This window comes from Haliotis rufescens, unplaced genomic scaffold (assembly GCF_023055435.1).
Source record: "Haliotis rufescens isolate VD_foot unplaced genomic scaffold, xgHalRufe1.0.p SCAF_18, whole genome shotgun sequence".
Classification (NCBI taxonomy): Eukaryota; Metazoa; Mollusca; class Gastropoda; order Lepetellida; family Haliotidae; genus Haliotis; species Haliotis rufescens.
In genome coordinates, this window is record NW_025963868.1 from 400,001 (window position 1) to 413,062 (window position 13,062).

Sequence of the window (13,062 nt, forward strand, 5' to 3'; positions counted from 1 at the left end):
GTTTCACCGAAGTGGTAAACGTCTGAGACCTGCATCACTTTGGGCTTTCCTCCCACATTAAGCTGACACGCCGTGATATGACTGGAATATTGTTAAAAGCGGCGTTAAACCCAACTCACGCTCTCACTCAATATTGATGTACTATTGGAGCAAACATCAAGAACCCCCCCCTTAATATATTCTTTCACTTGCTGTTTAGCCTAGTCAAGACTTTGTCTTTTAACCAGTGATATGACTGGGGCATAAGCTTTTGATGTGGGGATAATTTCGATTATGTCCTACATTCAAACAGTCGAAAGCTCCTTGGAGATCAGCATAACTCAAACAAATCTCGGGACTTTGAACCGTCTGCTAGATAAACTTTCTTGCATAGTCAATTCTGATGTGGTAAAAGATTTCCATGAACACTGTGTCTTGGGTTTCATCAGGTGCAGCAGGCCCAGACGACGCTGGCCAGTTCAGTGCAGCAGTCCCCGGCCGTGCGACAGGTCCAGACAACGTCCATGGTGCAGATGCCGACACAGACTCCTGTCAAGGCCCAGCAAGCGGGCATCCAGTTCCAGGCTGCCACGCCCGTCACCACCGGCCAGTCAGCAAGCACCCTGCAGCCACAGGTAGGGAGCTCACCAGTCACACAGGGGGTTGGATATGGTGATATGATGAGTATCACATGGGGGATGGAATAATGGAGACATAGTAATATGATGTGTATCACATGATGGAATGAATAATGGAGGCATGGTGATATGATGTGTATCACATGATGGAATGAATAATGGAGGCAGAGTGATATGATGCATATCACATGGGGGGTGGAATAATGGAGGCATGGTGATATGATGTGTATCACATGAGGGGTGGAATAATGGAGGCAGAGTGATATGATGCATATCACATGGGGGATGGAATAATGGAGGCATGGTGATATGATGAGTATCACATGGGGGGTGGAATAATGGAGGCAGAGTGATATGATGCATATCACATGGGGGATGGAATAATGGAGGCATGGTGATATGATGTGTATCACATGATGGAATGAATAATGGAGGCAGAGTGATATGATGCATATCACATGGGGGGTGGAATAATGGAGGCATGGTGATATGATGTGTATCACATGAGGGGTGGAATAATGGAGGCAGAGTGATATGATGCATATCACATGGGGGATGGAATAATGGAGGCATGGTGATATGATGTGTATCACATGGGGGGTGGAATAATGGAGGCAGAGTGATATGATGCATATCACATGGGGGATGGAATAATGGAGGCATGGTGATATGATGTGTATCACATGGGGGGTGGAATAATGGAGGCAGAGTGATATGATGCATATCACATGGGGGATGGAATAATGGAGGCATGGTGATATGATGTGTATCACATGAGGGGTGGAATAATGGAGGCAGAGTGATATGATGCATATCACATGGGGGATGGAATAATGGAGGCATGGTGATATGATGAGTATCACATGGGGGGTGGAATAATGGAGGCAGAGTGATATGATGCATATCACATGGGGGATGGAATAATGGAGGCATGGTGATATGATGTGTATCACATGGGGGGTGGAATAATGGAGGCAGAGTGATATGATGCATATCACATGGGGGATGGAATAATGGAGGCATGGTGATATGATGTGTATCACATGGGGGGTGGAATAATGGAGGCAGAGTGATATGATGCATATCACATGGGGGATGGAATAATGGAGGCATGGTGATATGATGTGTATCACATGAGGGATGGAATAATGGAGGCAGAGTGATATGATGTGTATCACATGAGGGATGGAATAATGGAGACATAGTGATATGATGTGTATCACATGGGGGATGGAATAATGGAGGCAGAGTGATATGATGTGTATCACTTGAGGGATGGAATAATGGACCCATAGTGATATGATGTGTATCACATGAGGGGTGGAATAATGGAGGCATGGTGATATGATGTGTATCACATGAGGGGTGGAATAATGGAGGCATGGTGATATTATGTGTATCACATGAGGGGTGGAATAATGGAGGCATGGTGATATGATGTGTATCACATGAGGGGTGGAATAATGGAGGCAGAGTGATATGATGTGTATCACATGGGGGGTGGAATAATGGAGGCAGAGTGATATGATGCATATCACATGGGGGATGGAATAATGGAGGCATGGTGATATGATGTGTATCACATGAGGGATGGAATAATGGAGGCAGAGTGATATGATGTGTATCACATGAGGGGTGGAATAATGGAGACATAGTGATATGATGTGTATCACATGGGGGATGGAATAATGGAGGCAGAGTGATATGATGTGTATCACTTGAGGGATGGAATAATGGAGGCATGGTGATATTATGTGTATCACATGAGGGGTGGAATAATGGAGGCATGGTGATATGATGTGTATCACATGAGGGGTGGAATAATGGAGGCATGGTGATGTTATGTGTATCACATGAGGGGTGGAATAATGGAGGCATGGTGATATGATGTGTATCACATGAGGGGTGGAATAATGGAGGCAGAGTGATATGATGTGTATCACATGGGGGGTGGAATAATGGAGGCATGGTGATATGATGTGTATCACATGAGGGGTGGAATAATGGAGGCATGGTGATATGATGTGTATCACATGAGGGGTGGAATAATGGAGACATAGTGATATGATGTGTATCACATGGGGGGTGGAATAATGGAGGCATGGTGATATGATGTGTATCACATGAGGGGTGGAATAATGGAGGCAGAGTGATATAATGCATATCACATGGGGGATGGAATAATGGAGGCATGGTGATATGATGTGTATCACATGAGGGGTGGAATAATGGAGGCATGGTGATATGATGCGTATCACATGGGGGATAGAGTAATGGACCCATGGTGATATAATGCATATCACATGGGGGGTGGAATAATGGAGGCATGGTGATATGATGTGTATCACATGAGTGGTGGAATAATGGAGGCAACTAGATCTGATTTAGTGTAGAGTAACCTGCAGATGCTCACTGTGTTGATGAAAGGGACATAATTCCAGTTATCTCCCTTTATTGTGCTATAGTTTCTCCACTGCATTAGGCTTAAAAAAAATAAATTGGTTCTGAGGCAATAGGTTTTGAAAATATAGTGCGGGTGGGCGGTGTGTGTTTTTTCTTTTTTTGTGTGTGTGGTTGTTCAAACTAGTATGTAACCAAATAAAAAGATGTGTAACCAAATACACACTTGTGTACAATCAACCTGGGAAAGGGCCTCCCTACATAAATGTATTCCTTGATGAATAAAATACTGTAATACAGTATTTAACTATCTTTGGACTTGGAACATTTGAGGATTTAAATTATTTTTTTTATATTGGAAATAAAAATGAAAAGTGGCAAACGTTATGATAATGTGGGCAGTATCTGAGAACCAAGAATATAATTTTCTTTAGCCTTGAGTACAAAAAGGAGTTTGCATAAATCATATGGGATACAAATAATATATTTACTTTTCTTAATTACTTATTCAGGGAAAAAGTACTGAACTTAGTATTTGGGAATATTAAACTTTTATTTTGTGATTCTTGTGGAGTGTAAGGGTCTCTTGGCATTCAGTCTCTTTAGGGGATCTTGAAGGATCTTGAGCAGTATTGGGGAGGGGCTTCGATATATCAGGGTGTGAGTAACAAAGAGTTATCCTTGTACCTTCCTCAGGTCTTTACAGTTTGGGAGTATGGGAAGATCTCTGCATCTGTGTATTGAGCTCCTGTGTTGATCTCAGCCCTTACTCACTGACTCTGGCAGGAAGTCTAAGACCGATATCACCCGTGATATTACTGAAACTCACTGACTATTGCAGGATGTCTGGGACCTACATCACCCTGTGATATTACCGAAACTAACCGACTCTGTTGCAGGTCCAGACGATCCAGCTGCAGACGGCCCAGCTGGGAGGCCAGGCTCTGGCCGGCATGCAGCAGCTGGTGTTTATCAACCCCACGACCTTGACCTCCATGCAGCCCCAGCTCCTTGTGCAGAATCAGGTTCGTGCAGACAGTGTTCCCTTAACTGGTCCTGTCCATGGAACTGTGAAGATCTGGATTACAGTTTGTCTTCAGAAACCCGTGATTGCCGTAAAATGCGAATATGCTTGTCGTAAGTGGCGACTAACGGGATCGGGTGGTCAGACTCGCTGACTTGGTTGATGCGTGTTATCTTCTCCCAATTGCGTCGGTTGATGCTCATGATGTCAATCACTGGATTGTCTGATCCAGACTCGAGTATTTACAGATCACTGTCATCTAGATGGAATAATGCTGAGTGCGGCTTTAAACAAACCAACAAACAAATCCTTTTTATGTCACGCTCCCCACTTTTCGGAGTTACGGTGCCCGCATGTTAAACCATGTGTGATGTTCTGTCCTTCAAATCAGGTATAACACTGTAATTGAAATTGTTAGTAGTTTGAGACATGTTATTTTAATATATACAACAAGTTTCTCTGAATCGGTAAAGAAAATTGATGTAAATTTAACTTGAAGTGTAAATTTATTCTCAAATCAACTTTGGCTTTAGCTGTTTCGGAATCCAAGCAAGCTTGATTGAATTCTTTCAAGGAATCAAGACCTTTTTTATTTATAAATTTTTTGTTTAACAATTTGGACACTTAATGATAATTATCCCTCGCAATGGCCGTAGTGCTCACTTCCGGAGTAGATGTTGAAAACCATACAATATTCCTTCACCAAACTGGGCACACAGATAGGTCTAGTGGTAAAACTGTTGCCTTTGGATGGTTTGGGATTTTCAAGAAAAACCTCTTCGAGTTTCAATGGCAACAACTTTGACTACGGATGGAAATGGCCGTAGCGCTCGTTTCCGGAGCAGATGTTGAAAACTGTACAAAATTTCTTCACCAAACTTGGCACACAGATAGGTCTAGCAATAAACTGGTGTCTTTTGATAGTTTGTGGATGAATTTTTTCGAGTTTCCATGGCAACAAACAATGTTATTGACAAGTATTTAACCATTGTGGGGGATATCAATGACTTTTTCCTCTTGTTCTAATTGTCTGACCCACATGTTGTTTGTCTGACCCTCATATTGTTTGTCTGACCCAGAGGTTGTTAGTCTGACCTTCATGTTGTTTGTCTGACCCACATGTTGTTTGTCTGACCCTCATATTGTTTGTCTGACCCAGAGGTTGTTAGTCTGACCCTCATGTTGTTTGTCTGACCCACATGTTGTTTGTCTGACCCTCATATTGTTTGTCTGACCCAGAGGTTGTTAGTCTGACCTTCATGTTGTTTGTCTGACCCACATGTTGTTTGTCTGACCCTCATATTGTTTGTCTGACCCAGAGGTTGTTGGTCTGACCTTCATGGTGTTTGTCTAACCCTCATATTGTTTGTCTGACCCTCATATTGTTTGTCTGACCCAGAGGTTGTTGGTCTGACCTTCATGTTGTTTGTCTGACCCAGAGGTTGTTTGTCTGACCCAGAGGTTGTCTGTCTGACCCTCATGTTGTCTGTCTGACCCACATGTTGTTTGTCTGACCCTCATGTTGTTTGTCTAACCCTCATGTTGTTTGTCTGACCCACATGTTGTTTGTCTGACCCTCATGTTGGTTGTCTGACCCACATGTTGTTTGTCTGACCCTCATGTTGTTTGTCTGACCCACATGTTGTTTGTCTGACCCTCATCTTGTTTGTCTGACCCACATGTTGTTTGTCTGACCCACATGTTGTTTGTCTGACCCTCATGTTGTTTGTCTGACCCACATGTTGTTTGTCTGACCCACATGTTGTTTGTCTGACCCTCATCTTGTTTGTCTGACCCACATATTGTTTGTCTGACCCTCATATTGTTTGTCTGACCCTCATCTTGTTTGTCAGACCCACATGTTGTTTGTCTGACCCTCATGTTCTGTGTCCCCAGCATAGTCTCCCAGTGCTGCAGAATCTGGGTGCTGCGGTAGCCGTGGCCCAACAGCAGACCCCAACAGCACAGCCAGCTGTGCAGGCAATCCAACAGCAACAACAACAGCAACAGCAGCAGCAACAACAGCAGCAGATACAGCAGACCAGCCCTGTCACCACCATGGCCACAACAACAGCAATGAGCCCCACCACACCGACACACCAGACCATGCAGATGGCCGTGATGGAGGTGTGTACCCCCTATATTCTACGACTGCACGGTATTACACATACTGTATTCGACGTAATAAGCACCCCACTCTAATAAGCGCCCACCGCGAGATTTGCTAATATATTGGCTAGTCAATAATCCCAATTAGCACCCCTTCCGACCCCTATGGGCATATAATACGCACTCGTGTGATATAAGCACCCTTTATTATTGGCAATTAAATTCTGGAAAAATATATCTGTCGTACATAAACATTTCAGGCTGTCAGCATAAATCACAAAATTTATCTTTCAACTTTCACCAAAATAATATTCCAATAAGAGCCCCCTATTTCTAGTTTTGAGAGCGCCCTGGGCGCTTATTACGTCAAATACGGTATACCACCGGTATAAGCAACAAGCATTTCAGATATCTGGGGGAAATAAATGTATAGTTTCATTACTATTTGTTTTAATTAACCTAAAATCTACACAAAAACTCATTCACAAATAATGTTTTCCTTTGAAATTGATTAAAAAAATGTTTTTTTTAAAACAGAAGAAATTTTTATCTCATGTTGTTATCTCCCCTGTATCCATGACTACAAAAAGACAGCTCCTGACCATGCTGGCTTTGGCGTCATAATATTTACTTTACAGTGTACAAAATAGATCTTCACGTACAGCCAGTGTCAATCACTGTCAAACACTCAATATATATCGCATTACAATTTTTCAGCAAATAAACGTGAAGATCCGGGTTAGAATAGGTCGTCAGCAACCCATGCTTGTCCTTGTATCCCATTTGTGTGGATCGGTGCTCATGTCAATCACTGGATTGTCTGGTCCAGACTTGATTATTTACAAACCGCCGTCATATAGCTGGAATATTTCTGAGTGTGGCGTTAAACAAGAAAAAGCCAAACAAAACCCAGCCCTACTAGTAGGACATTTTGTTTCGTCAAGAATAAAGTGATAACTTGAACGCATACATATTTAACATGTTCATCTAAGTCTTGTTAATGTCAGTGTAAACTCCACCTCTTGAATACAATAGCCATATTTTTTCCCAGGACAGTCTACAAGAATAAACCTTTTTGAGTGCGATACATGCATCAATGTTGTTTCAAGAACACATCACTATATAAGAGCGTTAACCGTGACCGCAACATTTGACCCCATTTCACCTCCTCACCTCACCCATCTGACCTCACTGCACCTCACCCATCTGACCTCCCCTCACCCATCTGACCCCACCTCACCCATCTGACCTCACCTCACCTCTCCCATCTGACCTCACCTCACCTCACCCATCTGACCTCACCTCACCTCTCCCATCTGACCTGACCTCACCTCACCCATCTGACCTCACCTCACCCATCTGACCTCACCTCACCTCTCCCATCTGACCTCACCTCACCCATCTGACCTCATCTCATCTCACCCATCTGACCCCACCTCTCCCCACCCACCTGACCTCCCCTCACCCATCTGACCCCACCTCACCTCACCCATCTGACATCACCTCACCCACCTGACCTCACCTGACCTCACCAATCTGACCTCACCCATCTGACCTCACTCACCTCACCCATCTGACCTCACTCACCTCACCCATCTGACCCCACCCATCCGACCTCACCTCACCATCTCCTCCTCTTTGTCTGTTCCAGGAGGAGAACATCGACCTGGAGGAGTTGGAGCAGTTTGCCAAGACATTCAAGAGGAGACGGATTGAGCTCGGTAAGGGACCAGCTCAAAAGTTTAATGTCAGATGAATTTATGAAATACAATTCCTTATGTTTTGAGACATTCTCTGACCCTACCTCCAAAAAACTTTGTTTCAAACTTATCCTATCTCACTCTATGCATTTCTTCTTTCTTTTTCTATCCTATGTGGAAACGTGCTTTAACAGAGTTTCCAGCTTCTTAAGAACAATCCACCTGAACACACCCCAGCAGCACCATGGTCACCTCCCAAAGAAATGGGTCACTCATGTAATCCAGTGTGTGTTCGGGTGGACTGTTTTTTAGAAGCCGCAAACTGTTCAAGCATGTTTCCACATAGGATCAAAGAAGAAAGATGATGCATAGTGTGAGATAGGATAAGTATAGAAATATACAATTTAGTTGATAATTTCATTTCCTGAAAATGATGTCGGGAGTTAAGTGGCCTCTTTTGTCACACATTTTTGTTTTTTGCTCCGCTTTTTATTCACTGGTTGAAAATCATTTGCAGGCTTTTTTATGTAGATCAAATCTGCCATTCGATATTACACGCTGCACCAGATGGAGATACCACTATTTGGACTTCAAACCCTACCTTGTAGAAACACTAGAGCGTCTGCCTGGAGAGCGGAAGGTCTGGGGTTTGAAACCCCGACCGTGTCATACCAAAAGACGTTAAAAGATGGTACTTGTTGTCACCCTGTCTGGCGCTCGGCATTAAGGGGCTAAAACAAAGGACTGGTCGGCTCGGAGTCAGTATACTGTGTCTGAGTGGGGTATTCATGTTAAACTGCGGCATGGTATCTCAGTGAGCTAGCACTATCAATCGGTATCAGTCCGGACTAGTACAAGCAGCCACACACACACACACACACACACACACACACACACACACACACGTGCATGCATGTCGCTATATAAGTGCAATAATCTTGGATGCGACGTTAAACCCCTTTTCACCTCACCTGTATGGTATCATTATAAGGACTAAAAATGTTAGTTTCTATCACTGTCATTGTTCTCAGTTTCTAACAGGCCACAGTTATAATGTTGGATTAAAAACAACAACAAAACAATGATGAATGTATGTTGAAAGTTGTCCTCTTCTGTCCCCGTAGGGTTCACACAGGGTGACGTGGGACTGGCAATGGGGAAGCTGTACGGCAACGACTTCAGCCAGACGACCATCTCCCGCTTCGAGGCTCTCAACCTCAGCTTCAAGAACATGTGCAAGCTGAAACCACTGCTCCACAAGTGGTTGCAGGACGCTGACGCCATGGCACAGAACCCAGCCGCCATAAGCAGTGCCAGTGGCGGCGCCGTCACACCGGAATCCATTAGTCGGCGTCGCAAGAAACGAACCAGTATCGACACATCAGTCCGTGTGGCGTTGGAGAAGAGCTTTTTACAGAATCCCAAACCGTCGTCGGAGGAGATCACGATTCTCGCCGACAACTTGAACATGGAGAAGGAGGTGGTGCGGGTGTGGTTCTGTAACCGGCGCCAGAAGGAGAAGCGAATTAATCCTCCGTCCTCTCTGACGTCGACCCAGATGCAGCTGATGAGTGGGATCAACATGAGCCAGGGTCTGCTCAGTCAGCAGAACACCACCCAGAACACCAGTGCCGGAATTAACGTTTCCTCGCCAACACAGACACTCGTTACGGCGCCTCAGACTCAAAATATATTTGTGAATAACACTGCACCGTTAAACATGTCCACTGCGGCAAGTCTGGTCATTCCCAACGTGACAGCGGCACCGTCTACCTCACCGTCACAACCAATCGTTGTCTCCGCGGCGACGGCGTTGGCCAATGCTGCTGCAGGTGTTCCCACTGTCGGTGGTCACATGATACTTAGTGCGCCAGTCCAGGATGACGACGCCTCGTGACGATAGAGTCCGAAGCCAGGGGTGGACATTTCGAAAAAGAACAGTTTCGTCTCTTTATTTAATCTTCAGTATCCATTCTTGCATGACACCAGCCCTTATTGTTTGCTTTGAGGAAGTAGGACTATTTTGAAGTGGTACGTGATGTTGGCACTGCGTACTGGATGTGTGTAAACTTGCTCTGTGTTATCCTACCTCACGATGACCTCCAGCCAATCTCAACACGTGAATGATTCTCGGTAATATTAGCTTGGTCAACTAAATCCACAAGTTGTGTCCGTGGCAACTTCCATGTTGCAGGTAGCTGCAGGGTGTTGCCATGGTTACCTGGTTATCCAGAAACGTCTCCGTTTCTGTGACTATAAGAGGTGATTGAAATACAATGTACAGCATTTTCTATGGTGACAAGGTGTTTCGATAGTAAAAGGAGGTGGTGCGATCTCTACAGGGAAGTGGTTCATCGTATGGAGGGAGGTGTTACTATGGTAACACAGGAAACGTTACCATGGATGCAAGATGTTGTGGATCTGTTGCCCTGGCTACAAGGAGCTACCGTCCTTGCATAATACAACCACACGATTCATAGATGTACATTTCGGACTAGCGTTGCCCTGATGTGCATGTATTGTACAGTAGAAATTGTACAGATTTTGCGTAATATTGGTCTCAGGATGAAGCTCGATACGAGGAGTTCCGTTTGGTAGCAGGTGCCCTTTGTTGTAACGTCACCTGTGATTGGTTGAACGGAACCAGTCAATGCATTCCTTAGTTGCAGGTGCCCCTTGTGAACAATGGCGTGTGACATTGGTAGACTGTGTTCTGTGGTGAAGGAGGAGCCAGTACTCTGTGGACTCTTTGTGCAACATTTTATACAGATTGCTGTTTTGTATCATGACTGTGTTTTGTACTGGGTTTCTTACAGAAGTGACCAAGTGGCTGGTCTGTGCGTGGATGGCTGAGTGTGTTGGAGAGATGGTGTTGTGTTTTGTACAAGAGTTATTCTGTGTCCATGCAGACTTTAGTGACAGAGGCAAGATGAAGGTGAATAATAGCGACCTGAGGCAAAGATGGGCCTGGTTTGAGATAAGTCTGAACCCTGTTATGTAGCTAAACCTGTTAGTTTGAACCTTGAAATACAGCTAGACCCTGTAAATCTGAACCCTATAAACAGCTAAACCCTATTAGTCTGAACCCTGTAACTCGTCATGATATGGAAGAGGAAAAGATCTTATATATTTTGAGTTCATTATTTGTTTATAAAAATTAGTTTAGCTATCATAATTTTTTTTACTCAAAATGAGCCGTTTCATTTCATCACAGGGGTAGTTAAATGGAACCACTATGAAGTGGATTTTTTGTTTCTGTAGAAACATAAGTACCGTATTCGACGTAATAAGCGCCCCGCTCTAATAAGCGCCCACGGCAATATTTGCTAATATATTGGCAAGTGCACAATCCCAATTAGCACCCCTTCCGATTGATCAAAGTTATTTATTTGTGTATAATACGCACTCGTGTGTTATATGCACCCTTAATTATGGGCAATTAAATTCTGGAATCAGCATAAACCACGAAATTTATCTTTCAACTCTGTTTTTTCCACCAAAATAATATTCTAATAAGAGCCCCCTATTTCTAATTTTGAGAGCGCCCTGGGCGCTTATTATGTCGAATACGGTATATAGATTCATCAGATGCAAAACAAGGGACTCCAGTCATCTGAGATACATGTCACACAGACCCTTGCAGTTGTTCCAAGCTTCAGTGCTTGTAGAGCACTACAAATATGTATTAAGAATAATGATTGAAACTTCTAGCTTTGTCTGACAATCACAGAAATACCTCAGCTATTGTATACAAGTGTATTGCCCCAGTAGGATGTTACGTCATGGCATTGTGTCGTGTTGACAGCTGGTGTATACGCTCCGTATAGCCTCTTTATTTCTCGGCATTACGCATGCTTCCAACCAACTTCTGTTTCTTATAGATAAGTGGACAGGCATGTTCAGGCATTGAATGGTTCTCAGGAAGTGCTTCTGAATATTTTTATGTGATTAGCATTTTTGTTTTCAGAACATATTTCTGAACGAAACCTTTGTTCCTATTTTGGGCATTGTTATTGTTTAATAACTTTAAAAGAAAGTGCTGTTAGAAGTAGTGGTAAGGAAAATAGTATACATTATTGTCGATTGAGGGTGAAGGTCACATTCGTGTTCCTGTGCACTGCCTGCTCTTTCATTTGACTGCTTTGACCAGTGAATGTTTTTTCTATGCTACTCAAAAGAAGTTAAGGAATGCCTACAATTGGGAGGCTGTGTTTTGCAGATTAACTATAGTCATATGAAAATATCGAGCGTTCTTGAACTTCTTTTGATTAATATGTTAACATGTTTGTGCATTAGAAGTTTAAAAGATCTATTACCTGGCCAGACGTTTCTTATTGCTTGGCTTCAGGTGTTTTGACCCAGCATTTGGAGGAATAGAGGAAAGATATGGACAAGCAGCAGAACTGCGGAACAAATAAACCAGTATTTTGTTGACTGGACAAGTAAACATTTCTTTACTAATGCAGGAATCGTATCTGTTTTCAGTCCAAACAGAGGCGGTGGGGTAGCCTAGTGGTTAAAGTGTTTGTTTGTCACGCCAAAGACCTGGGTTCGATTCCCGACATGGGTGCAGTGTGTGAAGCCCATTTCTGGTGACCCCCTCCGTGATATTTCTGGAATATTGCTAGAAGAGGCATAAAACCATACCCACTCAATCCGAACATTTCACTGTTTGCAACAGTTCGAGTTTGGGCCAGAAGGAACTGTTTGAACAAGTTGAATTTGTTTTCTTTCAACTTCTCCTGAGATGAAACCATCGAGACGAGCAATCCAGGATTTTTAAAAAGTGAGGGGTCCAAAATATCAAAATTCCTTCAACATACTACATTTGGTTTTCAAAATAGGGGAGGGGAGTGGACCCCCCCGTATCTCCTCTCTGGATCCACCTAAGGGCTGTTGGTTTGTCAGTATTTCTGTGACACACTGCACTTTTTCTGCTGCACTAGGCTGCTAAGGATTCTGCTGATGCTGTAACATCAACTGCAACAAAGTCAGGCACAGACAAAGACCCACTTCAGTCTGCCAGAATTGACACCAAGTGTTATTGTATATGTATCTAGTGAATATTTGATGTCAGGAATGATCTCAATGATTCGTTCAGTTGTTAAATCTTGATACTGTTTGATAAAAATGTCAATTGTTGGGAACACGTGTGCCATTAACCAAATTTCTTTTTCCAGTTTAGATACATGGTATCTACGCGGATACAGAT

General features: G+C 43.5%; 1 protein-coding gene across 4 annotated transcripts in view; it reads left to right on the top strand.

Annotated features, from left to right (window-relative positions):
- The window catches only part of LOC124148375 (POU domain, class 2, transcription factor 1-like), a 51,377-nt gene extending 40,139 nt beyond the window's left edge, over positions 1-11,238 (top strand). For all 4 annotated transcript variants that reach the window (XM_046519437.2, XM_046519436.2, XM_048398084.1 and 1 more), the window contains 5 exons: positions 429-614; positions 3,917-4,042; positions 5,938-6,168; positions 7,802-7,871; positions 8,975-11,238. In XM_046519437.2, coding sequence (XP_046375393.1) covers positions 429-614; positions 3,917-4,042; positions 5,938-6,168; positions 7,802-7,871; positions 8,975-9,747 — 1,386 coding nt within the window. In that variant the 3' untranslated portion in view covers positions 9,748-11,238. The remainder of the gene's footprint in view (positions 1-428; positions 615-3,916; positions 4,043-5,937; positions 6,169-7,801; positions 7,872-8,974) is intronic.
- The last annotated feature ends 1,824 nt before the right edge of the window (positions 11,239-13,062 follow it).